The sequence below is a fragment of the Bos indicus genome, chromosome 19, assembly GCF_029378745.1.
Source record: "Bos indicus isolate NIAB-ARS_2022 breed Sahiwal x Tharparkar chromosome 19, NIAB-ARS_B.indTharparkar_mat_pri_1.0, whole genome shotgun sequence".
Lineage (NCBI taxonomy): Eukaryota > Metazoa > Chordata > Mammalia > Artiodactyla > Bovidae > Bos > Bos indicus.
Genome location: NC_091778.1, coordinates 11,459,640 through 11,486,106, shown reverse-complemented (window position 1 = coordinate 11,486,106; position 26,467 = coordinate 11,459,640). Strand labels below are relative to the sequence as shown.

The following is a 26,467-nucleotide window of genomic DNA, read 5'->3' as shown; positions in this document are numbered from 1 at the left end:
AATAATTTCCCTGCTGAAAGTTAATTTGTGTGTGTGCGTTAGTCGCCCAGTCATGTCTGACTCTCTGCAACCCCATGTACTATAGCCTGTCAGGCTCCTCTGTCCATGGAATTCTCCAGGCAAGTATACTAGAGTGGGTTGCCATTTCCTTCTCCAGGGGATCTTCCCAATCCGGGATCAAACCCAGGTCTCCTGCATTATAGGAGATTCTTTACTCTCTGAGCTGCCAGGGAAGCCTGAGAACTAATTTGGTGAAATAAATTTTTTATTAAAAAAATTTTTTTTAAATGTGGACTATTTTTAAAGTCTTTATTGATTTGTTACAATATCGGTTCAATATTAGTTTTTTTGGCTGCAAGGCATGTAGGATGCCAGCTTTCCAATCAGGGATTGAACCCACACTCTCTGCATTGGAAGCTGAAGTCTTAACCACTGGACCACCAGCGAAATACCAGGAAATAATTTTAAATATACAGAAAATTTTATCTTTACAAAACTTTATCTTTACATACATATAAATAGATGTTCAGGGCAATGTTATTCCTAATGGTGAAAGTAGAACTAATTCAAATACCCAACAAATTGGAATGGTTAAAAATAACAATATATCCACTCAGTATAATAACTTCAGTCATTTGAAATGTTTATGAAAAATAAGCATAGAATCTGAAAAGGCTAAATACTGTATGATTCCAACTATATGATACTTTGGAAAAAACAAAACTATGGAGACAATAAAAAGACCAGTCATTGTCAGGGGCTGGGGAGCAGGAAGGATGAATAGCTAGAGTACAGAGAATTTTTAGGACAGGGAAACTATGCTGTATAACATTATATTAGTGGATACAAGTTATTTTCATGTATGTCATATCAACGCCTGCAGAATATGCAACATGGAGAGTGAATCCTAATGCAAGCTATGAACTCTGGGTGGTGACGATGTGTCAGTGTAACAAATGCGCCACTATGGAGCAAGATGCTGATAGTCGAGGGAGGCTGTACCTATGCTAGGTCAGGAAGGATTTGGGAAATCTCTACATATTCTGATTAGTTTTGTGCGGATGTAACTGTTCTAAAGAATAAAAGTCTATTAAAAAAAAGGAAAAAAATGTACGTCATGCCATAATGTTAAAGTGTTTAAAAATACAATATAAATAATATACAATGAGAACACAACCATGTAAAAAACATTCAGAGTATATACAAAGATAGCTTCCTGTCGACAGAAGTTTTCTTCAGGTGGTAGAATTAAGCTTTGTTTTTCTTCCATTTATCAGTTTACTATAATAAGCATATAAACTACTAAAATCAGATTTTTAAAGGGTTTTTTCCTATTCCCGAAGACTAAAACTAGTTCATATATATAATCTGAATCAAATAAATTGTAGAATATTTGCAACAAGTTGAACTTCAGTAGCTTTACATTTGAGGACTTTGGTAATTTCGTTGAAATATTTATTAAAGTAAGTCTTCACAAATGTATGTAATGAATACAAAGTCTCACTGGAAGTCAGAATAGTTTTTTAAGTTTCCTTTGACATTCATTAATCTTTAACTTTTTTTCTTATTTACTGAAGTGCTATCTGGCACTTAGTGTTTTTAAAAATCTTATTAAAATACCTATTAGTTATTAGTTTATCATGCATTTAACTTACACAGTACTTGAGATCAGAGATGTTTACATTGATCCCTGTTGATCTCTTTAGGTTCTCATCATGTGACACTACAACTTGCTCATCTTTTGTGATATGGCAGTCCAATTCCAACATATCAGTTCCAATTGTAACTGCGCTGAAGAAATACAAAGAAAAATAATGACATTCTGAAACATAAGCAAACATTTAAGTTACGTACATTAGATGAAAAAGATCAGAGTGACATCAAAATAGCAGAAAACCCCATAATACTAAAATTTCTCAAGACTATTATTTATTATGAATAACTGATATGAAAATATTCTAAGTGAACTTAGAATAAATAAGAGACTGATGTTGCCTCCTTTCCATAACAAGCAATCCCTAATTTTGGCAACCCAAAATAAAGAAAAGGCTTCCCTGGTGGCTCAGTGGTAAAGAACCTGCCTGCCAATGCAGGAGATGGATGTTTGATCCCTGGGTTGGGAAGATTCCATGGAGAAGGAAATGGCAACCCACTCCAGTATTTTTGACTGGGAAATCCCATGGACAGAGGAGCCTGGTGAGCTATAGTTCATGGGGTCTCAAAAAAGTTGGACACGACTTAGTGACTAAACAACAACACAAATATAAAGGAAAGGACAGTGGACCAGAAGTTGAGATTTGGGTACCAGTTCCTACTTCGCTATGAACTTGCTGTGTAACTTTGGGTGAGTAAATGTCCCTCTCTGGGCCTATATTTCCACATCTATAAAATGAAAGCTTAAAGAACAAAAAAGGATGCCCACTTCAGCCACTTGAATTCAGCACAGGATCAGAAACTCTATCGGGGAAATTAAGCAAGAAAAAAAAAAAGCACCAAAACTGGAAAAGAAGAAGTAAATTTATCACTATCTGCAGATGACAAAGTCTCATATGTAGATACAAAGGTTCCACACACTACTGTCAGAACGAAAAAAACCCAGTAAATTTCAATACAAAACAAAAACACAAAAATCATTTTTATTTCTGTACACTAAGAATGAAAATCTGAAAAAGAAATCGTGAAACAATTTCATTTACAACAGCATCAAAAAGAATACAAATTTAGGAATTAACTAAAGAGGTGAAGTTATGACCAACCTAGATAGCATATTCAAAAGCAGAGATATTACTTTGCCAACAAAGGTCCGTCTAGTCAAGGCTATGGTTTTTCCTGTGGTCATGTATGGATGTGAGAGTTGGACTATAAAGAAAGCTGAGCGCCGAAGAATTGATGCTTTTGAACTGTGGTGTTGGAGAAGACTCTTGAGAGTCCCTTGGACTGCAAGGAGATCCAACCAGTCCATTCTAAAGGAGATCAGCCCTGGGATTTCTTTGGAAGGAATGATGCTAAAGCTGAAACTTCAGTACTTTGGCCACCTCATGTGAAAAGTTGACTCATTGGAAAAGACTCTGATGGTGGGAGGGATTGGGGGCAGGAGGAAAAGGGGACGACAGAGGATGAGATGGCTGGATGGCATCACCGACTCGATGGACGTGAGTTTGAGTGAACTCCGGGAGTTGGTGATGGACAGGGAAGCCTGGTGTGCTGCGATTTGTGGGGTCACAAAGAGTCGGACACGACCGAGCGACTGAACTGAACTGAGCTGAAAGAGGCGAAAAGCTTGTACAATGAAAACTACAAAACACTGTTGAAAGAAATTAAAGAAGATATAAATAAACACACAGACACCCCATGTTCATAGACTGGAACACTTAATATTGTTAAGATACAAATAGTATATTGATCTACAGATTTAATGCAACTCCTATCAAAATTTCAATGATTTTTTTGCAGAAATAGAAAATCCATCCTAAAATTCATAGCTCAAGGAAGCTCAAATAGCCAAAACAATCTTGAAAAAGAACAAAGCTGGAAGACTCAAACTTTCTAATTTCAAACTTAACTACAAAGCTTCAAAACAATGTGGTACTGGCATAGAGACAACATACAGACCAAGAGAAGACAGAGTCTAGAGATCTTCGCAGATATGGCCAAATGATTTTTGACAAGGATGCAAAGACTATTCAATAGGGAAAGGGCAGTCATTTCAACAGATGGTGTTGAGAAAACTGGATATTTAAATGTGAAAGAATGAATTTGAATTCTTACCTAAAACCATATCCAAAAATAAACTCAAAATGAATCAAAGATCTAACTGTAAGACCTAAAGTGGAAAAAAAAAAAAAAAAACTCAGAAGAAAACATACAGGAAAAGCTTCGTTGAATTGGACTTGGCAATGACTTATTGGATATGACACCAAAAGCACAGGCAGCAAAATTAAAAATAGACAAACTGAGCTTCTTCAAAATTTTAAAAGTTTGTGCATCAAAGGACATTAATAGACAACTCACATCAAAAGGCAACTCACAGAATGGGAAAATCACCTATCTATCTGATAAAGAATTAACATCTACAATACACACAAAACTCCTAAAATGAAACAACAAGAAAAACAATCAGAGTAAAAAATGAGTAGACATTTTGCAAAGAAGATGTGTCAATAAGCACATGAAAAGATGCTCAATATCACTAATCATTAGAGAAATGTAATCAAAATACTTCACTCCCATTCAGTTCAGTTCAGTCACTCAGTTGTGTCCAACTCTTTGCGACCCCATGAACCGCAGCACGCCAGGCCTCCCTGTCCGTCACCAACTCCTGGAGTCCATCCAAACCTATGTCCATTGTGTCCGTGATGCCATCCAACCATCTCATCCTCTGTCGTCCCCTTCTCCTCCTGCCCTCAATCTTTCCCAGCATCAGGGTCTTTTCAAATGAGTCATCTCTTCTCATCAGGTGGCCAAGGTACTGGAGTTTCAGTTTCAACATCAGTCCCTCCAATGAACACCCAGGACTGATCTCCTTTAGGATGGACTGGTTGGATCTCCTTGCAGTCCAAGGCATTCTCAAGAGTCTTCTCCAACACCACAGCTCAAAAGCATCAATTCTTCGGCACTCAGCCTTCTTCACAGTCCAACTCTCACATCCATACATGACCACTGGAAAAATCATAGCCTTGACTAGATGGACCTTTGTTGACAAAATAATGTCTCTGCTTTTTAATATGCTGTCTAGATTGGTCATAACTTTCCTTCCAAGGAGTAAGCGTCTTTTAATTTCATGGCTGCAATCACCATCTGCAGTGATTTTGGAGCCCAAAAAGATAAAGTCTGACACTGTTTCCACTGTTTCCCCATCTATTTCCCATGAAGAGATGGGACCAGAGGCCATGATCTTCATTTTCTGAATGTTGAGCTTTAAGCCAACTTTTTCACTCTCCTTTTTTACTTTCATCAAGAGTCTCTTTAGTTCTTCTTCACTTTCTACCATAAGGGTGGTGTCATCTGCATATCTGAGGTTATTGATATTTCTCCCGGCAATCTTGATTCCAGCTTGTGGTTCTTCCAGCCCAGTGTTTCTCATGATGTACTCTGCATATAAGTTAAATAAGCAGGGTGACAATATACAGCCTTGATGTACTCCTTTTCCTATTCACTCCCATTCAAACAGCTATTAATAAAAAAGAAAAGAGGGAAGGACGTAAGAGAAGAAAAGAAAAACAAATGCCACAATATCGACAATCCTTGCAGACATTATGCTAGGTGAACAAAAGCAAAACTACAAATATTTTTTGATTCTTCTTATACAAGGTACCTAGGACAGTTTATTTAACAAACTATATCAGTGGTTATTTCAAATGCTAAAAGATGATGTTCTTAAAGTGCTACACTTAGTATGCCAGAAAATTTGGAAAACTCAGCAATAACTACAGGACTGGGAAAGGTCAGTTTTCATTCCAATCCCAATGAAGGGCAATGCCAAAGAATGTTCAAACTACCACAGTTGCACTCATTTCACATGCTAGCAAGCTAACGCTCAAAATCCTTCAAGCTAGGTTTCAGCAGTATGTGAACCAAGACCTTCCAGACGTACAAGCTGGGTTTAGAAAAGGCAGAGGAACCAAAGATCAAATTTCCAACATCCATGGGATCATAGACAAAACAAGGAAATTCCAGAAAAACATCTGCTTCAATGACTATGTTAAAGCCTTTGACTGTGTGGATCATGATAAATTGTGGAAAATTCTTGAAGAGATGGGAATCTCAGACCATCTTGCTTGTCTCCTGAAGCCTGTATTCAGGTCAAGAAGTATCAGTTAGACCTGGACATGGAACAACGGACTGGTTCAAAATTGGGAAAGGAGTATGTCAAGGCTGTATACTGTCACCCTGCTTATTTAACTTATATTGAGAGTGTATCATGTGAAATGCCAGACTGGATGACTCACAAAAGCTGGAATCAAGACTGCTGGGAGAAATATCAGTAACCCAGGGAGGCAGATGACACCACCCTAATGACAAAAAGCAAAAAGGAACTAAAGAGCTTCTTGATGAAGGTGCAAGAGGACAGTGAAGAAGTTGGCTTAAAACTGAACATTCAAAAACAAAAATCATGGCATCCGATCACATCGCTTCATGGCAAATAGATGGGGGGAAAAATGCAAACAGTGACAGACTTTATTTTCTTGGGCTCCAAAATCACTGAGGACAGTGACTGCAGCCAGGAAATTAAGACGCCCGCTTCTTGGAAGAAAAGCTATGACAAACCTAAACAGCATATTGCAAAGCAGAGAAATCACTTTGTTGACAAAGCTCTATATAGTCAAAGTTATGGCTTCTCTGGTAGTCATGTGCAGATGTGAGAGCTGGACCATAAAGAAGGCTGAGTGCTGAAAAAATGATGCTTACAAACTGTGGTGCTGGAGAAGACTCTTGAGAGTCCCTTGGACTGCAAGGAGATCAAACCAGTCAATCCTAAGGGAAATCAACCCTGAATATTCATTGGAAGGACTGATGCTAAAGTGAAGCTCTGATACTTTAGGCACCTGATGCAAAGAACTGACTCACTGGAAAAGACCCTGATGCTGGGAAAGATTGAGAGCAAGAGGAGAAGGGGGCGAAAGAGGATGAGATGGTTGGATGGCATCACTGACTCAGTGAAATGAATCTGCCTCATGTATACCCGTGCTCCCCATCCTGAACCCTCCTCCCTCCTCCCTCCCCATACCCTCCCTCTGGGCCGTCCCAGTGCGCCAGCCCCAAGCATCCAGCATCGTGCATCGAACCTGGACTGGCGACTCGTCTCATACATGATATTACACATGTTTCAATGCCATTCTCCCAAATCTCCCCACCCTCTCCCTCTCCCACAGAGTCCACAAGACTGATCTATACATCAGTGTCTCTTTTGCTGTCTCGTACACAGGGTTATTGTTACCATCTTTCTAAATTCCATATATATGCGTTAGTAGAGTTTTAATATGATATGATTAAAAAGTTCTGGAGACAAAAGCCACAAACTTCTAGATATAAGATAAAATACATACTAGGGATGTAATGGATAACATAATGAATACAGCTAACTGTTGTGATGATATACAGCAAAACTGTTGAGAGTAAATCCTAAGAGTTCTTTTCACAAGGAGAATTTTTTCCTTTATTCTTTTTATTGTATCGATAAGAGAGGGTGAAGGTTAGCTGAATCTATTGTGGTAGTCATTTCACAATATATGTAAATTAAACCACTATGCTTTATGCTTTAAACTTATACAGTGATTGTATGTCAATTATTTCTAAAAAAAAAAAAAACGGAAAAAAATTTTGTAGAAATGGATAGTGGTGATGGTTGTATAACAATGTGATATACTTAATGCCACTGAACTGTACACTTAAAAATGGTTAAGATGGCAACTTTTACGTTATGTACATGAACCCTGAATATTCATTGAACAGGCACTTCTCGAGTGAGAATTTCGAACTGGCCAATAAGTTTATGAACAGGTGTTCAACATAAAAATTCCACAGGGAAACAAATTAAAACCACAATGAGACAGCACTATATACCCAACAGAATACCTAAAATTAAAAGGAACGATAATAAGTTAGCAAGACAGTGGTGCAACTGGAACTCTCATACATTGCTGATGGGAGTCTAAGTTGGTAAAATCCTTTGAAAAATATCCACCTACCTTATGACACCTCTGGAGAAGACAATAGCAATCCACTCCAGTGTTCTTGCCTGGAGAATTCTATAGACAGGGAGGCCTGCTGGGCTATAGTCCATGGGGTTGCAAGGAGTTGGACACGACTGAGCGACTTAACACACACACACCCTATGACACAGCAATTCAACTTCTGCTAAGTGTGTATCTTCTAAGAGAGATGAACTCATTTGACCATTAAAAAACATGTACAAGATTATTTCACACCTCATGGATGAATTTTACAGATGTAAATGGGAAGAAAGAAAAGCCAAAGACAAAAGTATAAATACTCTATGATTACATTTATGTTATCAGGAACAGAAAAAAGTCAATCGATTGTAATAGAAATTAAAATAATGGTTATCTAGTGGAAAGGAGTTCAGACTGGGAGAGGCCACAAGGGTGCCCTCAGAGGTGCTAGAAATGTTCTATACTTTTATTTGGGTGGTGATTACAAGGGTGTGTATATGTATATTAAAATTATTTGGGTTTGTGCATATTACCAAATGTATATTATACACACTACAGTAACAGTTTAAATAACAGTTTTTAAAAAAGATTTATTTATTTGGCTGTGCCGGGTCTTATTAATACCTGGAGCTTGTGGAATCTAGTTTCCCCACCAGGGACTGAACCTGGGCCTCCTGCTCTGGGAGCAGGGAGTCTTAACCACTGGACCACCAGGGAAGTCCCGCAATAACAGTTTTTTTAAAAGTCTTTCTTCTTCCCCTTGTCTGCTAACTCTTACTTGTTCTTTAGGTGTAAACTAAGAAACTAGCACTTCAGGACACCTTCTCTAATCCTGCCCTGTCCCCCGCATCCCAGACTGGATTTTGTACCCTATTCACCAATTATTTGCCAAACTGCCAGGACTTCCTGTACCACCTGTGTTTACTAGGTCAGAGTACCTACCGCACTCTTTTGAATATACCTATTTATCTTCCCCTACTTGCCCAATTAGACAGAAAGGGTTTCTGGACCATGGCTCATTTACTGTTGCATTCCTAGTGCCTTGGCACAGGGCTGCTCACAGCATGTACTGAATTAATAAATGAAGAGAGACAGCTCTCAGTATATGTAAAAAGCCTACACAGCACTTTATGAATCAACTACCACAGATGACATTTTCAAGATAAAAAAGAAAGTAAACGTAGGTGGGGCAGGGAGAGAGTTTTAAGAAAAAAGAAACCTCTCCCTTTTTTAAAATTCAAGAATGGAAAGAGTAAGAGCTGAGTGAGCAGAGTGAGGAAGCAGGAAGGAAAAAACATAAAAGTAGGTAAATTACAGTTTGTATAATATATTCCCATCCATTTAAATTGTTTCCCAGTGTTTGTGCCTAAGGTCATGTCACTACAACTGGATACTAAATTCCTAGTGAGGAAGGGAATTTGTTCCATATTTTCCAATGTTCACAATGTTGGGTATGTTGCAGGTAATCACACATTTCTAAACGAGCAGAATGAAGCTATGTAAATGTTCATCAGTGATGATCCATCATTGTTGTTCAGTTGCCTAGTTGTGTCCGACTCTTCGTGACCCCATGGACTGCAGCAGGCCCGCCTCCCTGTCCCTCACCATCTCCCAGAGTATGCCCACGTTCATGTTCATTGCATTGCTGATGCCGTCCAGCCACCTCATCCTCTGACGCCCTCTTCTCCTTCTACCCTCAATCTTTCCCAGCATCAAGGACCTTTCCAATGAGTTGTCTGTTAGCATCAGATGGCCAAAATACTGCAGCCTCAGCTTTAGCATCGGTCAATAGTGATGATCCAAAGCCACAATGAATTGTTTAGTTGCTAACTCATGTCTGACTCTTTCTGCAACCCTATGGGCTGTAGCCCGCCAGGCTCCTCTGTCCATGGGATTTCCCAAACAAGAATACTGGAGTGTATTGCCATTTCTTTCTCCAGGGAAATCTTCCCGACCCAGGGATCAAACCCGTATCTCTTGCGTCTCCTGCACTGTCAGGCGGATTCTTTATCACAGAGCCACCTTGGAAGCCCTAGTGAACACCATACGTCAAAGAATAAAGCATTCACATGGAAGAGCATTGTGGATATCTAAATGAAAAAAAAGTAGGCATGGTATGATCCCTCTGATGTAAAATAAAGTGTGTGTGTGTATGTATACACTTTATATGCCTGACAAAATTTATCTTTGGAGCCAACTACTTGAGAACTGTCTTACTTGATCTACCTCTGATAATCCAACCCCATCAGCATCCCACTCCAAAAGAACTAATGGTCACTTGCTGCCATGTGCCAAAGTCTCACACTGCTCCCCTACTTCTTAAATAATCTTCCCTTTTAGTGCTCTGATTATCACCAGCTGCTAAGAGAAAAACAAACCTGGCTCATTAATATAATTCTTACCAAGACAGTAAATAACTGTTAACCGTTTGTGTCCTCTTCTAAAGAACACCCACCTTTGAAAAAGACTGCAATTGTGTGTTTGCTAGAACCACAGATGTGTAAAAATAAAATCTAAAAATAGGCAAAAATAGGTTTTAGGTTGGTAAATGTATTTTTCTATATTTTAAATTTTCCTTAAATATTGTTATACTGTATATAGCTTTTAGTTTTTGTTTTTTTTTTTAAGAATAAAAGGGGACTTCCCTAGTGGTGCAATGGATGGGAATCTGCCTGCCAGGGTAAAAACAGGGGTTATCTATATTATCCTGTATTTAAATCTATATTTCCCTGTATTTAAAAATACCTATACATATTACCTAAGAAATTTTTCTAAGTATGAAGTTTGCCTTTAGCTGAAATGTTGGCTGTTTTTAGAAATGTTTAGGAATTATACAAAAAATATTTTTTATTTTATGATTACCTCTTATTGCTGCTGCTAAGTCACTGCAGTCGTGTCCGACTCTGTGTGACCCCATAGACGGCAGCCCACCAGGCTCCGCCGTCCCTGGGATTCTCCAGGCAAGAACACCGGAGTGGGCTGCCATTTCCTTCTCCAATGCATGAAAGTGAAAAGTGAAAGTGAAGTCACTCAAGTCGTGCCCGACCCTCAGCGACCCCATGGACTGCAGCCTACCAGGCTCCTCTATCCACGGGATTTTCCAGGCAGGAGTACAGCTAATAATCAAAATTTAGAATAGTAAGTGTATGTAGGACAATCTGTAAATTATTCTAATAAAGTCATCTCAAATTCAATACACAAATAGCTAGAACACAGCGAGAAAAGAAAACTATTTTTTAAAATCACTTTAGCCTTCAAACTTTCCCACAAATAACAATATGTATCTACTTCAACTGAAACACCAGACATTTTATAGCTGAATTTCTTTTTTTTTTTTTTTTCCATGCCCAGCACACACACAGCGTGGGTTGGGCTGTCCAGGGACAGAGGGACGATGTTCCGGAAGGCCATGGCACAGCCCTCTGGGCTGACTACCCCCACCCGGCACGGTAACCTCTGACAACCCCAGCTGAATTTCTGATAAGCTGATGACAAACACAGAAAAAAGTTAGGGAAGGCAAGATTTCAATATTTCTGGAAAAAGAAAAGAAAAACTCTAGCTCTAAAAGAAGAAGTGAAATTACTTCAAACTCCACAAAAACTATGTGTCAAAACTTACAACAGACTCTACGTTAAAGAATTCATTTGAATCTCATGTATTCCTCAAAACATTGAGGTTATATTATTTCCACTTCAGAGATGAGATAATTAGTATTGTATTAATTAGACATTGTAAAAAATTTTACCATGAGAATCAGGTCACTGATTAATTACTTTGATTGTCTGCCAACTTACGCTTCCAGCTATTGCTAATACAATTTGCTTCTTTCTTTTACCATTCATATTAATACCACAGGGATCAAACTGTCCTGTGGGTATTCACAACAGCAGCCTGGTTTAATAACCTAGTTTTATTAGCTCTTAAGAACCACACTTTACATACTCAAGGGTTTACTGGCTCTGTGTGTGTGAGTGTATGTGTGTGTCTATCTTTGTAGTACAATTTTTTGGTTTTCGGTTCCATACTTATTATAAATGGGGTTCTGCCTCTAACTTCTGTTAATAGTCAGCTTTGTTCCTGAGTGCTCCATTCCATATATCATTCAGTAATTGACTAGGGAGAGCCTATTAGTACCAGAGCTAGATCTAGGGACTGAGATCAATAAGGAAAATTCTTATTCTCAAAGAATCCCAGAAGAGCCATATTCATAACTTAAGAAAGAAAGAAAGTGAAGTCACTCAGTTGTGTCCGACCCTTTGTGACTCCATGGACTGTGGCCTGTCAGGCTCCTCCGTCCATGGAATTTTCAAGGCAAGGATATGGAGTGGGTTGCCATTTCCTCCTCCAATTCATAACTTAAGGTGTCTGTAAGATAATTTTCAAATTTATTTATTTACCTATTTTTTGGCTGCACTGGGTCTCCATTGCTGCATGTGGCTTTCACTAGCTGTGGCAAGTGGGCTCAGTGTTATGGCATGTGGGCTTGGTTGCCCTGTGGCATGTGGAATCTTCCTGGACCGGGGATCGAATCTGTGTCCCCTGCACTGGCGGGCAGATTCTTAACCACTGGACCACCAGGGAAGTCCATGAAATTATTTTACAAGCCAGATTAAATAACTTTTTACAAACTGTGAAATATAATTATTTCTCTTTGTCAGTACTAATTACTTTAGCCCTACTATAACATAATAAATACATAATGAATTAATTTTCCATATACTCTTAAGGTCCTTTCAGTTTTCTAGATGTAGCTTGTCCATATAACCTCAAGTTTTAACCTCAAACATTTCATATTTTTAAAATGAGCTTCTTCTTCTCCACCAAATGATAGCTTTTCTAGTCCTGATATCTTTTCAATTTTCTGATTAATTTTAACCAGGCTTCCCATACCAACTATTTATACTTTCTTTAATATCATCTTTACCTCCATGTCATAATATACATGCTTTTTCAGTATACACAGATATCAATATATAAATAAGATTTAAATATATGTAACAAGTAAGATCTAAGTTTTAGCTGCTCATTGTATTTTCACTATTTCTTCTTCAACTACTTATCCTATCAAGGATAAACCATACTTAAGCACAGTGTCTGTCTTTTGCCAATTATGGATTATAACTGTTAATTTTTTTCGTATACAATACTTTGAAAATAGTATGCGTAAACAGCTTTTTCTTGTTATTCATGAAGTAGGTATATTTAAGAAAACCTTTCTAAGTGTCCTAGTGGTTAAATAAATAAATATTTATAAATGAAAGTACAATTATAAAAAGTACTTACTGACAATATACTGATGCATTAGACAAAAGAAACAAAAACCCAAATCATTACTACCACCACCACCATCAAAAATATTTTAAGTTTAAAATTAAAGCCTATTTGGTTTAGGTTTTATATAAATTCCAAAGTCAATTAGCAAACAGCCATACAATAAAAGAGTTAAACAGCCTTAATATATGGAAGAGGTGCTTTCTTCTTTTAAAGTACCAGAAAAACCTCCAAAAAACTAGAGTTATAGAAAGCTACCACATGATAGAGAAGGCTGTGGTACTTTTCAATAGTTACTGCTTGAACAAAACAATATAAAAACAAACTGCTTGAAGACAGGAAATGAAATGTTGTATCCAGCAGGTAAAAATCATCTAAATTAGACATTCTTTGAATATAAAAAAATTTTTCAGGGGATCAAAATCTTCAAAGATAAAAAAAATATTTAGGTACCATCCTTAGAAATAATGTATTATACAAATGCATCATCCTTAGAAATAGTTTATTATACAACTCAGTGTCTTAATTTCATAAGTAAGAGTGGCTGGTAAAGATTTAGCAATAATACATGGAGAAAAACTTACAAAATAACATACTTTTACATACAGAATGCTAAAACCACTCAGTCATGAGCAGTTTCTCCCCCAAGTAAAAATATATCACCACATCACAGGCAAAAAGTATCTGATAAATGATAGTCAATGTAGGTGTGTGTGGGTGTGTATATGTGTGTGTGTGAATCACAGTGAAAATTGTTCACATAAAATTAAACATATATTTTGTTACAGGAGCTAGCTACATAATCTCAGTAGAGAAGATAAAGTAATTTACATTATTCTGCTTCACCATCAGTGACAGGAGGAAAGAATTTGCATTTTAGAGCTGTAAGAGATTTGAGATTACAGTCAAAAGGCATCATATTTTAGAGGAGGAAGAATAAGCAATGCCAAATATAGAAGGATAGGATTTAGACAAAATGACTATGGAAAAGCAGTACCTCGGGACCTGAAAACAGGAAAAAAACTCTCAAGTGTCTTTGGATGATGAGAAATAGAACTAAACCTTAAGCCAAGTTATCCTGATTTATTAGCCCCAATTGTGTACATAAAAATAGTTGAAAATTATATAAGAAAATATTTTCCTTAGTAAATATGCATAGTAATGTTTTTCATGGGGGTTAACTTACCAAGTTTCCTATCTTATTTTTCAGGGAAAAGAAAACAGTGTTCTCAGCATTACCACAGACTGATGATAAGCAATTACTTTAAGACCAAGAACAAGGTAGCAATCCGCTTTCGTTCTTGTCTCTCCTGCTGCTTCTCTGTGAGGTGCTCTAAAAGACCTCCATGGGAAATATGAATAATTCAAAAACTGGAAAAAATAATTTACCTTTTTAAAAAAAAAAAATCAATTACTCCTAAGGCTTCAAAGAAGAAAGACCAGATAACAGGTCGAGGTATGTGGAAGAATTACTGAGTAGACACATAACCCTACACATAAACAAGAGCCAATGTAACAGTGTTTTCCTCTTCTCTTTCTCTCTGAGACTAATTAGCATTATGCACAGTATGCGCCTTGTTACAAACGTCTTCTTTCAGCTCTGGCACTATAGTGCCAACACGCACATCTAGTTTTTCAGTTAAGCAGAAGACAAACGCTTGTTAGAACACTTCAGACTAACTAACTAAAAGAAAAAAAGATTTTAATAAAACAGAAATAACTATCACAAGCAGATGCTACATGTATACTATCCTTACTCTGTGAATCATCACTTTAATGATAAACTGTAAAAGAATGCCTTTTTATGTACTTACTGTTGAAAGGCTGCCATTGTATTCTCCAAATTTTCTCCAGCACCTGTGAAAACATTAAATTGAAGCTAATTTGAATATTTTATTTTCCCCCCAATTCACCTTATATATTTCAAGTAAATCATACATTTGGTACATATGAGGTAGATACTACAAGTGTTTTAAAGAAGGTAATGGCATTTTGCATTGTTTTTAGGGGCACCAGAAGAATCAGGGCTTCTCAGGTGGTTCGGTGGTAAAGAATCCACCTTGGTTAAGAATCCACCTGCCAATGCAGGAGATGCAGGTTTGATCCCTAGGTCGGGAAGATACCCTGGAGGAGGAAATGGCAACCCACTCCAGTATTCTTGCCTGGGAAATGCCATGGACAGAGGAGCCTGACCGGTTACAGTCCATGGGGTCGCAAAGAGTCAGACACGACCGAGTGACTGAGCACAGCACAGCACTGCACAGGAAGAATCAAAGATCAAAACACAGTCACAGCAAGCAGTGGGGTTAGAAGAACCTAAGTGATTTTTAAGTGCGTTAAACAGTACATTAAAAATATCCATCCTTAAAATGAATTAATTTTTAAAATACACATCATAACTAATGGCATTAGATTCAATGAAATAGCGAATATTCAATAAAACTAAAAATTATTGCATTGTTATTCCTACTCCCATCATTATAGTAACTGGTGCTTCCACTTACTGAAGTAATAAGTAATACTGAAATTACAAAAAAAAGACACAGATAAGAAGTATCTAATTGCCTCTTTTAGCTAATATTATATACTAGGTAGACTCAATTAGCATAAAATATGCAAGCCATAAGTTTTTAGATATTTTAAAACTAAAAGATTTTGGTATTACTAAATGATTAATGGAATGCACAGGAAAAATACTTTGGAAATATTTTCCCAAATATTTTGGAAATTTTTTTTTCCAAACAGTTTTTTCTCAACAAAAATAAGCACTTCAAGTTTATGGTACTGTTCAAGTAACAGCATTACAATGTTTTATATACAATAACATTTGAACATAGTTGCAAGGGTATTCAATTTTTCTTCTTTTATATTGTTAGATTATATTTTTATCATAATCTAATTAACAATGAACAGAAACATAAAGTATGAAGAAGTAAATATATTAACCTAATGTTCTAAAAATGCTATCAATTTGGCAGAGAGAAAGGGACACCCTTGTGAAAAAAGCCTCTTCGACTTTAGGTTCACTTTTGTAGAGTCGATGTATAACAAAAGACTGATGAAGCAAATATAGAGAATAAAGTTTTTTTTCCAAAGTAAGTGGTCTTTTTTAGGTTAACTGATTTTTAAAAGTCCAGTCAGTGCCTATCTTAGTCAAAAACTATGGAAATATGTTATACACAGGTAATACTCAAGAACAAAGCACTCAAGAATACCACCAAAAAGAAAAAAGTACTCAAATGGTTATTCGTAGATGAGGTTAGACTACTGACTGCCTGTTGTGACAGAAAGCAAGCAAGTTAATAGGACCCGGAGGCCAATTTGAAAAAGCTCTCACTGTCCAAACCTGAGACAATGTTAGAATCAAAATGATGACAGTAACAGACTTTAAACCACTGAACAAAACAGGATATTCTGAACCCATTTTAATAAATGGACTTAAAGTCTGATAAGGAATGGGGTGTTTATGTAGTTCTAAAGTATTTTCCTACAAAAATACTAATTACAAAGAGAAAAAGAGTAATAACTTCACAATGTAAGTCTGGCATCTCCCACTTTCACTAAGTGATCAAAGTCATCATCATTAGTTCTTTCAAGCTGACTTCTGTGTCCTTTTAATTTCCTTGCCTTTGAGTACAATAAACAATCAGTATGGGAATTCCCTGGTGGTCCAGTGGCTAAGACACTGAGATTTCACTGCCGAGGGTACAGAACTAAGTTTCTACAAGCTGCGCACCGCAGCTTAAAAAAAAAAATTAACAAATCAAATTAATATCAGTTATTTCCAGCAGCTGAGGTCAGAATACAAAAGATTTCTTTTCTAATGTACACTATTCTAGCCTTACAAACCCTCCACAATGACTGTGTATTACTTTTTTGGTCAATTTTTAAAAATTTATTTATTTTTAATTGAAGGATAATTGCTTTACAATATGGTGTTGGTTTCTGCCATACATCAACATGAATCAGCCATAGGCATACATCTGTTCCCTTCCCTCTTGAACCTCTGAGAGACTCAAAGCCTTAAACACATGCCATATCCCTCCAAAATTCTCTTCACCATAGCATCCCAATCTTCATCCTAGAATGAACTCACTTCCCAACTCCTCCATGAAGCATTTTTTTTTACTCACTCAAGATTACAATAACTCTTTATTACAGTCAAGAGTTCATCCTTATATATTCAATGGAATATTACTCAGCCATAAAAAGAATGAAATAATGCCATTTGCAGCAACATGGATGGGTCCAGAGATTGTTACACTGAGTGAAGTCAGAGAAAGACAAATATCATATGTCATTGCTTATATGTGGAATCTAATAAAGGGGTACAAATGAACTTATTTACAAAACAGAAATAGAGTTATAGATGTAGAAAATAAACTTATGGTTACCAGGGGATTTGGGGGGGTTTAAATTGGAAGACTTAAATATACACACTGTGTGTGTATGTTAGTTGCTTAGATGTGTCCGACTCTTTGCGACCCCATGGACTGTAGCCTGCCAGGCTCTTTGTCCATGGAATTCTTCAGGCAAGAATCCTAGAGTGGGTTGCCATTTCCTTCTCAAAATATACATACTACTACATATAAAATAGATAACTAATAAGGACTTGCTGTAGAGCTTAATAAGGACTTGCTGTAGAGCTTAGGGAACTCTATGCAATACTCTGTAATACTCTATATGGGAAAAGGATCTAAAAAAGAGTGGATATATGTATATGCATAACTGATTCACTTTACTGTACAACTGATACAACACTGTAAATCAACTATACTCCAAAAAATTTTTTTTAAAAAAAGAGTTAATGCCTTAAACTAGCATTTCTTAACCATTTTGGTCTCAGGACTCTTACTGAATACCTCAAAGAGCTTTTGATTATGTGGGTTATATCCATGAGAAAAGACCCTGATGCTGGGAAAGATTGAGGGCAGGAGGAGGAGGAGGTGAGAGAGGATGAGGTGGTTGGATGGTATCACTGACTTGATGGACATGAGTTTGAGCAAGCTCTGGGAGATGGTGAAGGACAGGGAAGCCTGGTGTGCTGCAGTCCATGGGGTCTCAAAGAGTTGGACACGAATGAGCAACTGAACAACAAATCCATTAATAGCTACATATTAGAAACTGACTTCCAAATTAAAAAAATTTATTTGAAAATAACAATAAACCCATTATATGTTAATATAACATTTTATGAAAAATAACTGCCAAAAACATTTAAGGAGTGGAATTTGTTTTACACTTTTGCAAATCTCTTTAATGTCTGACAATAGAAGGCAGCTAGATTCTCATATCTGCTTCAAACATACATATCAACCTTCACATAGATAGGTGGAAAAGAAAGCTTCTTCTTCGATACTGTACCGAAATTCAACAAATAGTAGATTCTTAAAAGTTGGCTGTAACACGGAATCTGAACCATATCACTGACTTTTTCCATTACATGAAAATCAATTAGTCCGTCTTGAACTTTGAATGGATCTTTCACCCATGCATGGTTTTATAATAAAATGCACTGGTTTTTGGAAAATATTGATTTACTGAATCATGCTGATCTTCTAAATACTGACTGACACATTTCATTATACAATATTTTTTTTATACAATATTTTTTAAACATCACATTTATTAATAACTTATATCAGGAAAATCAAATTGGAAAGCTACTAAGCTCACTGTGGATGATATATTTTTCAAAAGTCTAATTCTTGCTTAAAAGCTCAAATGTAATCATTTAACAGAAGGCAGCTAGATTATTTTTCTTCTAATGGAAGACTCACTTTATTAATTTTCAAGAACACAACTGTCCAGTAGTCAAGTCTAAATAACCAGTGTGTCAGTTTTTTAAGTATAAATGTTTGGCGGGGTCGAGGGGGAAGGCTAATTCAGCTCAGAATTCAATCAACTTCACAAGTGCTTTTCCTCAAGACAATCATGTACATACTTTAGTATGCAGCAAAAGTGTTTGTGTAATCCCACACACACAAAAACATTTGTCACAGGATACTAAAAGTTACATATATATACTCATGGGTTGAACTTCAATGAAATTAATAACTTTCTAATTCATCAAAGATATTCTTATGTGAAACTGCCTGAGTGCAGGATGCTGAGGAATATAATGGCTACTAGTACATTTTGTACCAGTATTTTCATCTGTCCTAAAGCAACAGCAGTTTTACGCACTACGCCAATGTCACTAAGGTGAAAAAGGAAGGAACGCCTTATAAAAATAGTGTTGACCTTGCAGGCCCATGAAAGGTTCTGGGGACTCCCAGAATTCCACAGACCACACTTTGAAAACCACGGTCTTAAACCGTCAACAATGAGATAAGTCAGAGGAGTGGTCCCCTGTGGCGATGGAGGAGGGTAGACGGGGAAGGGGTTCTTATGGGATTCTAGAAATGTTATGTACTTTGATCTGAGTAATGGCTACTTGGATGTACACATACATTAAAAAAAATGAAGCTGTACACTTAAGGTTAGGGCTATTGTCGCTGTTGTTCAGTCGCTAGGTCGTGACTCTTTGCGACCCCATGGACTGCAGCACGCCAGGCTTTCCTGTCCTCCGCTATCTCGCAGAGTTTGCTCAAGTTCATGTCATTGAGTTGGTGATGCTATCTAACCACCTCACCCTCCATCGCCCTTTTCTCCTTTTGCCTTCAATCTTTCCCAGTATCGGGGTCTTTTTCAATGAGCTGGCTCTTTGCCATCAGGTGGCCAAAGTACTGGAGTTTCAGCTTAGTGCTACTACATGTATGCCATTCCTAAAATTTTCTTAAGAGCTTTTATTAAAATTTCTTTTCTTTAATTGGAGGATAACTGTTTTACAATGTTGGGCTTGTTTCTGCCGTACAACTTGAATCCATCGTAATTATAAACATATCCCCCTCCTTGGGAGCCCCCCTCCCCCATCCTACCCCACTCCTCTAGGTCATCACAAAGTGCCAGACTGGGCTCCTTGTGTTATACAGCTGCTTCCCACTAATTATCTATTTTACCCATGAATATGTATATATGTCAATGCTACTTTCTCAATTCATTCTTCTATCTCCTTCCCACGCTGTGTAAAAAGCTTTTATTTCTAAATCGTAATTTTAAAAAATTCTAGTACATCCACCTGAACTCTGACAAGGCTTTTTGAAGGCAATTATCTTTTTAAATATTTATTTATTTGGCTGTACCAGGTCTTACTTGCAGCATGAACAATCTTCAATTGTGGCATGCAGGGTCTTATTCCCTGACCAGCGAGTGAATCCACAGAAAAAGGCAGCTTTCATTCCAATCCCAAAGAACGGCAATGCCAAAGAATGTTCAAACTATCTTACAACTGCACTCATTTCACACGCTAGCAAGGTAGTGCTCAAAATCCTTCAAGCTAGGCTTCAGAAGTACATGAACCGAGAACTTTTGGATGTACAAGCTGCCTTTAGAAAAGGCAGAGGAAACAGAGATCAAATTGCCAACATTCGCTGGATCATAGAGAAAGCAAGGGAATTCCAGAAAAACATCTACTTCTGTTTCCAAATTGATCCATCACTTTGTGGCAAATGGAAAGGGAAAAAGCAGAAAAAGTGACATTTTATTTTCTTGGGCTCCAAAAGCACTGTGTACAGTGACTGCAGCCATGACATTAAAAGACTAATGCTCCTTGGAAGGAAATCTAAGACAAACCTAGACAGCTTGTTAAAAAAGCAGAGACCTTGGCTTCTGGTTCAAGACGGCCAAGGAGAAGGACGTGCACTCATCTCCTCCTGAGAGAGCACCAAAATTGCAACAAGCTGTTGAACAACTACTGACAGGAGGATGCTGGAACCCACTAAAAAAAGACACCTCACGTCCAAAGGCAAAGAAGCCGCAGCAAGACAGTAGGAGGGGCACAATTACAATTAAATCAAATCTCATACCCGCAGGGTGGGTGACCCACAGACTGCAGAACAACGATACGAAAGACGTTCTCGCACTATTATGAAGGTTCTGAACTCCACATCAGGCTTTCCAGCCTGAGGATCCGACAAAGGAACTGGGAATTCTCAGGGAATCTGGTCTTATGGGTCAGCGGGATTTGATTAGAGCTCTTCCAGGGGATGGAGGGAAATGGAGACTCCAGTCTTGAAGGGCACAAACAAAATTTTACACACACCAGGACCCAGAGGAGAGGAGCAGTGACCTCACAGGAGACTACCTGCTCATGTCGGGGGACCCCTGTGGAGGCATGGGTCAGCAGGGGCTCACCACAGGGACGGAGGCACTAGAAGGTCCCCCTTGGCCTTCTTGGACTTCACTATTAATCCTCCCATAGAGCCTGTAGACCCCAGGGCTGGGTCACCTCAGACCAAAAAACTATCAGGGAGGGAGGTAACTGGATTAAAGCTTTAGTGAGCAAGGCTCTGCCCACCTTGCTTTAAGAGCAAGACCCAGTTTTTCTCATGGCCAGACCCTCCCATCAAGAAGCTTACACAAGCCTCTTAGCCTCATGCATCAGAGGGCAGACAGAAGAAGCAAGAAGCACAGTCTCACAGCAGCTAAAACAAAAACTGTATTACAGAAAGTGAGTTAATCATGATGAAAAAGCAGAAAGTTATGTCCCAGATGAAGGGACAAGATAAAATCCCAGAAAAACAACTAAATGAAGTAGAGATAGGCAACCTTCCAGAAAAAGAATTCAGAATAATGATAGTGAAGATGATCCTGCTACTACTACTGCTGCATGATCCAAGATCTCGGGAAAAGAATGGAGGCAAAGGTTGAGAGAGGCAAGAAATGCTTACCAAAGACCTAGAAGAACTGAAGAACAAACAGAAATGAATAATACACTAGAAGGAATCTACAGCAGAATAACTGAAGCAGAAGAATGGATAAATGACCTGGAAGACAGAATGGTGGAAACTGCCGGTGCCACACAAGAGGATATAAAAAAACAATGAAAGGAAATGAAGACAGACTGAGACCTCTGGGACAGCATTAAATGCACCAATATTCGCTTTATAGGGGTCTCAGAAGGAGAAGAGAGAAAGGACCTGAGAAAATATTTGAAGAGATAATAGCTAAGAACTCCCTGAACATGGAAAAGGAAATAGTCAACCAAGTCCAGGAAGCACAGAGTCCCAGGAAGGATAAACCCAAGGAGGAACACACCAAAACACATAATCAAACTGACAAAAATTAAAGACAGATAAAATATTGAAAACAACAGGGGAAAAACAACAAATAACATACAAGGGAACTCCAATCAGGCTATTAGCTTAAGAGTTTCTCAACAGAAACTCTTAAGCCAGAAGGGAAGGGCATGATATATTTACTGTGATGAAAGGGAAGAAATTACAATCAAGAATACTCTACGCAGCAAGACTCTCCTCCAGATTTGATGGAGAAATCCAAAGGTTTCCAGACAAACAAAAGTTAAGAGAATTCAAACCAGCTTTACAACAAATGCTAAGGGAACTTTTCTAGGCAGGAAGAACAAGAGAAGAAAAAGACCTACAGAACATAAAATAAACCCCAAACAATTAAGAAAAAAGTAATAGGTTCATACATTTCAATACCCACCTTAAATGTAAATGGATTAAATGCACCAACCAAAAGACACAGACTGACTGGGTGGATGAAAACGTGCATGTATGCACTTCCACTTATCACATCACTCTGCTTGATCCCCTCAAATTGTATGTAATTATTTTATATTGTTAAATTAATCATGTCTCCATTATGGCTTGCAATTGTAATTATCTTTTATTTTTTGTCTGGCTATTGATTGTAAAAACTGATAAACATCTTTTACTATTGTGATTATGTAACAATTAATATCCTGATTGGCCAACAGAAAAATAATAGAACTCTATATCACCAAAGCTAGGATCTAATAGAAAAACCTATAATCACTTTTTAAAATCCAGATACATATCAAAATTATCTTGAAATTTTTTGAAAAATACAAATGCTCATGAACTGCTTTTTTTCTCCAGAGCTCCACATGTTTCTAATGAGCAGTCACGTTTAAAAACAACTGGATTATATGATGATCTTTTACCTAGTTTGTTTCACTTTTTCTATTTCATATTCAGTGCTTCCATTTCATTTAGTTTATGTTCTCCAATTTCCCCATCTTTTTTTTTATATTCTTTCTCAAGCCTTTATCAGGTGTAGTAGAAAAGCTTTTGTATATATACATATATATGTATAATATATATATATATTTTTTTTTAACAAAAATAAAAAGCAGAGACCTTCATACAGGTTTCTCAGGAGGCAGGTAAGGTGGCCTAGTATACCCATCTCTTGAAGAATTTTCCAAAATTTGTTGTGATCCACACAAAGGCTTTAATGTAGTCAAGGAAGCAGATGTTTTTCTGGAATTCTCCTGCTTTTTCTATGATCCAACAGATGTTGGTAATTTGATCTCTGGTTCTTCTGCCTTTTCTAAATCCAGTTTGTACATCTGGAAGTTATTGGTTCATGCATTGCTGAAGCCTAGCTTGAAGGATTTTGATCATTACCTTGTTAGTGTGTGAAATGAGCACAACTGTACACTAGTTTGAACATTCTTTGGCATTGCCCATTTTTGGGATTAGAATGAAAACTGACCTTTTCTAGTCCTGTGACCACTGCTGAAATTTTCCAAATTTGCTGGCATATTGAGTGCAGCACTCAATATGTGTACTTTGTCAGCATCATCTTTTAGGATTTGAAATAGCTCAGCTGGAATTTCATCACCTCTACTAGCTTTGTTCATAGTAATGCTTCCAAAGGTCCACTTGACTTCACATTCCAGGATGTCTGGCTCTAGTCATTTGTGATCACACCATCATGGTTATCCGGGTCATGATAGACCTTTTCTGTACAGTTCTTTTCTGTATTCTTGCCACCTCTTCTTAATCTCTTCTGCTTCTGTTAGGTCCTTGACATTTCTATTTTCTGTTGTGGGCATCTTTGCATGAAATGTTCCCTTGTATCTCTAATTTTCTCAAAGAGATCACTAGTCTTTCCCATTCTATTGTTTTCCTCTATTTCTTTGCATTGATCACTGAAGAAGGCTTTCTTATCTCTCTTTGCTATTCTTTGGATTTAGATGGGTATATGTTTCCTTTTCTCCTTTGCCTTTCACTTCTCTTCTTTTTTCTGCTATTTGCCATTTTGCCTTCTTGCATTTCTTTTTCTTAGCGATAGTTTTGACCACTGCCTTCTTTACAATGTTACGAACCTCCGTCCATAGTTCTTCAGACACTCTATTGGATCTAAACCCTTGAATCTATTTGTCACTTTCACTGTATAATCATAAGGAATTTGATTTAGGTCATACCTGAATGGCCTCCTGGTTTTCCCTACTTTGTTCAGTTTAAGCCTGAATTTTGAAAAAGGAGTTCATGATGTGAGCCAGCTGAAGATGAAGAAGCTCTATGTAGTCAGCAAAAACAAGACCTGGAGCTGACTGTGGCTGAAATCATGAGCTCCTTATAGCAAAAAAAAAAACTTAAGTATGCAAACATTACTACTTAAGACCTCTGATCTACTTTATAAGTTTATGAAATAGCTGGTACTAAATAAAATATTAAAAAGGTGGTCAAGATATTAATAATTAAGAGAAGCTAGATACTGTGCTTAGTGCTCTCTACATTATTTCATTAAAATGCCCACAATCATGCCAAGCATTACTATCTCCAGAAATAAGATTAGGTGAGGTCACATAAGCCAACAAGGGGAACTGAGATTCAAGCATAAGCAGTATGACTTCAGATCCCACACTTTTTACTACTAACTATGCTGCAGTTTCTATGCTGGCAGTCATATATCTCTTTATTTCAGCTTTACAAATATATTATTAATGTTGTCCCTTATTTCCATATTCTTATACTTGCTTGCAAAGCTTGAAGATAAATCCCACAACGATAATACCCACAAATTACTTGTTAGATTCATATGGTGAAAGCCTGGGGAGTAACTAAGGGACTAATTTAAAAGTCTGCCACTCCTCTCTAAGGAATTATTTGGTGATAGCTCTTCTCTCATGAAATGGTTTGAATTTCTTCTCTTGCCAATTATCGTAACATCATTCATAAAGCACGCTTGCTATTAGTTTTTCTTTTCCTTCAATAAGCAGGGGATGTCTGGCTTAATATCTGATTTTGCAAATAACCACTCTACATGGAAACAAGTTTAATTTTTAATTAATTATGAAATGTAGTAGAGAATGAGAATATATTTTACATGCTCTTCTACTATAATTTGTTTATAATTTCTCTGCTCATGTCCTCCTGCCTCCCTCTTCACCAGTTCATATTTTCTATTTCTTTGAGAAACCATCACTTCCCAACACTATACAAAGCTATACCTTCCAATTCATTCAGTGTTAATTTTTCCTCTTATAGTGCTTCATAGTTACTTTGTGAGTGGTTAATATCTGTTAGGATAGGAAAAGTAAAGGAAACATTCTCTTTTGTATTTTTTGTTAGATGTAAATACAGAAAAGGAAAGAAATATCTGTTCAGTTTCCTTTTTTACCTCCCAAATGTTTTATATACCAGTAAACATTCAACAAGGTTTCCCTGGTAGCTCAGAGGTAAAGAATCTTCCTGCCAATTTAGGAGATGTGGGCTCGATCCCTGGATTGGGAAAATTCCCTGGAAAAGGAAATGGCAAACCATTCCATTATTCCTGCCTGGGAAATTTCATGGACAGAGGAGCCTGGTGGGCTACAATTCATGGGGTCGCAAAAGAGTCAGACACAACTTAGCAACTAAACAACAACAACATTCAGTAAACATTGTAGACCCGTTTAGACCTATTTTACAATTAGCCTCCAATCACCACCATCAACATCTTTTGTATACATGCTATATGTGTGTGATGTTTATAAAACCAATGACAAACATGACCATGTGCTCCAGCCACAAAAGAACTTCCAAATTAAATATTTTCTGATACTGGAGAAGACAGTTTAGTGCAAATAAAACATTTTAATGTTGGAAGACATCATCCTATCTTAACTTAAAAAGGAGCTATTCAATAAATCAAGCAACAAAGTTGAGTTCCTTCACTTCTAAACTCACACATTAATTCAATATTTATAGTGCACCTTGGAAACAGTATATATGATTGCTGTAAGAGTATAAAGAGCTTTTAAGGACTGCTGCTGCTGCCAAGTCATTTCAGTTGTGTCCAACTCTGTGCGACCCCAGAAACGGCAGCCCACCAGGCTCCGCCATCCCTGGGATTCTCCAGGCAAGAACACTGGAGTGGGTTGCCATTTCCTTCTCCAATGCATGAAAGTGAAAAGTGAAAGTGAGGGCGCTCAGTCGTGTCCGACTCTTCGCGACCTCGTGGACTGCAGCCTACCAGGCTCCTCCGTCCATGGGATTTTTCAGGCAAGAGTACTGGAGTGGGTTGCCATTGCCTTCTCCATTTAAGGACTAGAGATGGTATATACAAAAGAACATTTCTCAATATGTGGGATCCCTGAACACTGCAGAATTCTTTTTTTAGGGAAAATATCAGCGAGATTTATATTTGCAGACATAAGAAAAAA

The 26,467-nt window shown here is 37.4% G+C and overlaps 1 protein-coding gene across 4 annotated transcripts in view; it reads right to left on the bottom strand.

Moving 5' to 3' along the window:
* Nucleotides 1–26,467, bottom strand: part of GDPD1 (glycerophosphodiester phosphodiesterase domain containing 1) — a 49,874-nt gene that overhangs the window by 18,221 nt on the left and 5,186 nt on the right. For all 4 annotated transcript variants that reach the window (XR_011561909.1, XR_011561908.1, XM_070772579.1 and 1 more), the window contains exons 2-3: nt 14,760–14,802; nt 1,656–1,791 (exon numbers count right to left, since the gene is read on the bottom strand). Coding sequence is in view for 2 of the 4 variants with exons in the window: in XM_070772579.1 (XP_070628680.1) it covers nt 1,656–1,791; nt 14,760–14,802 (179 nt within the window). In the remaining 2 variants the exon portion in view is untranslated. The remainder of the gene's footprint in view (nt 1–1,655; nt 1,792–14,759; nt 14,803–26,467) is intronic.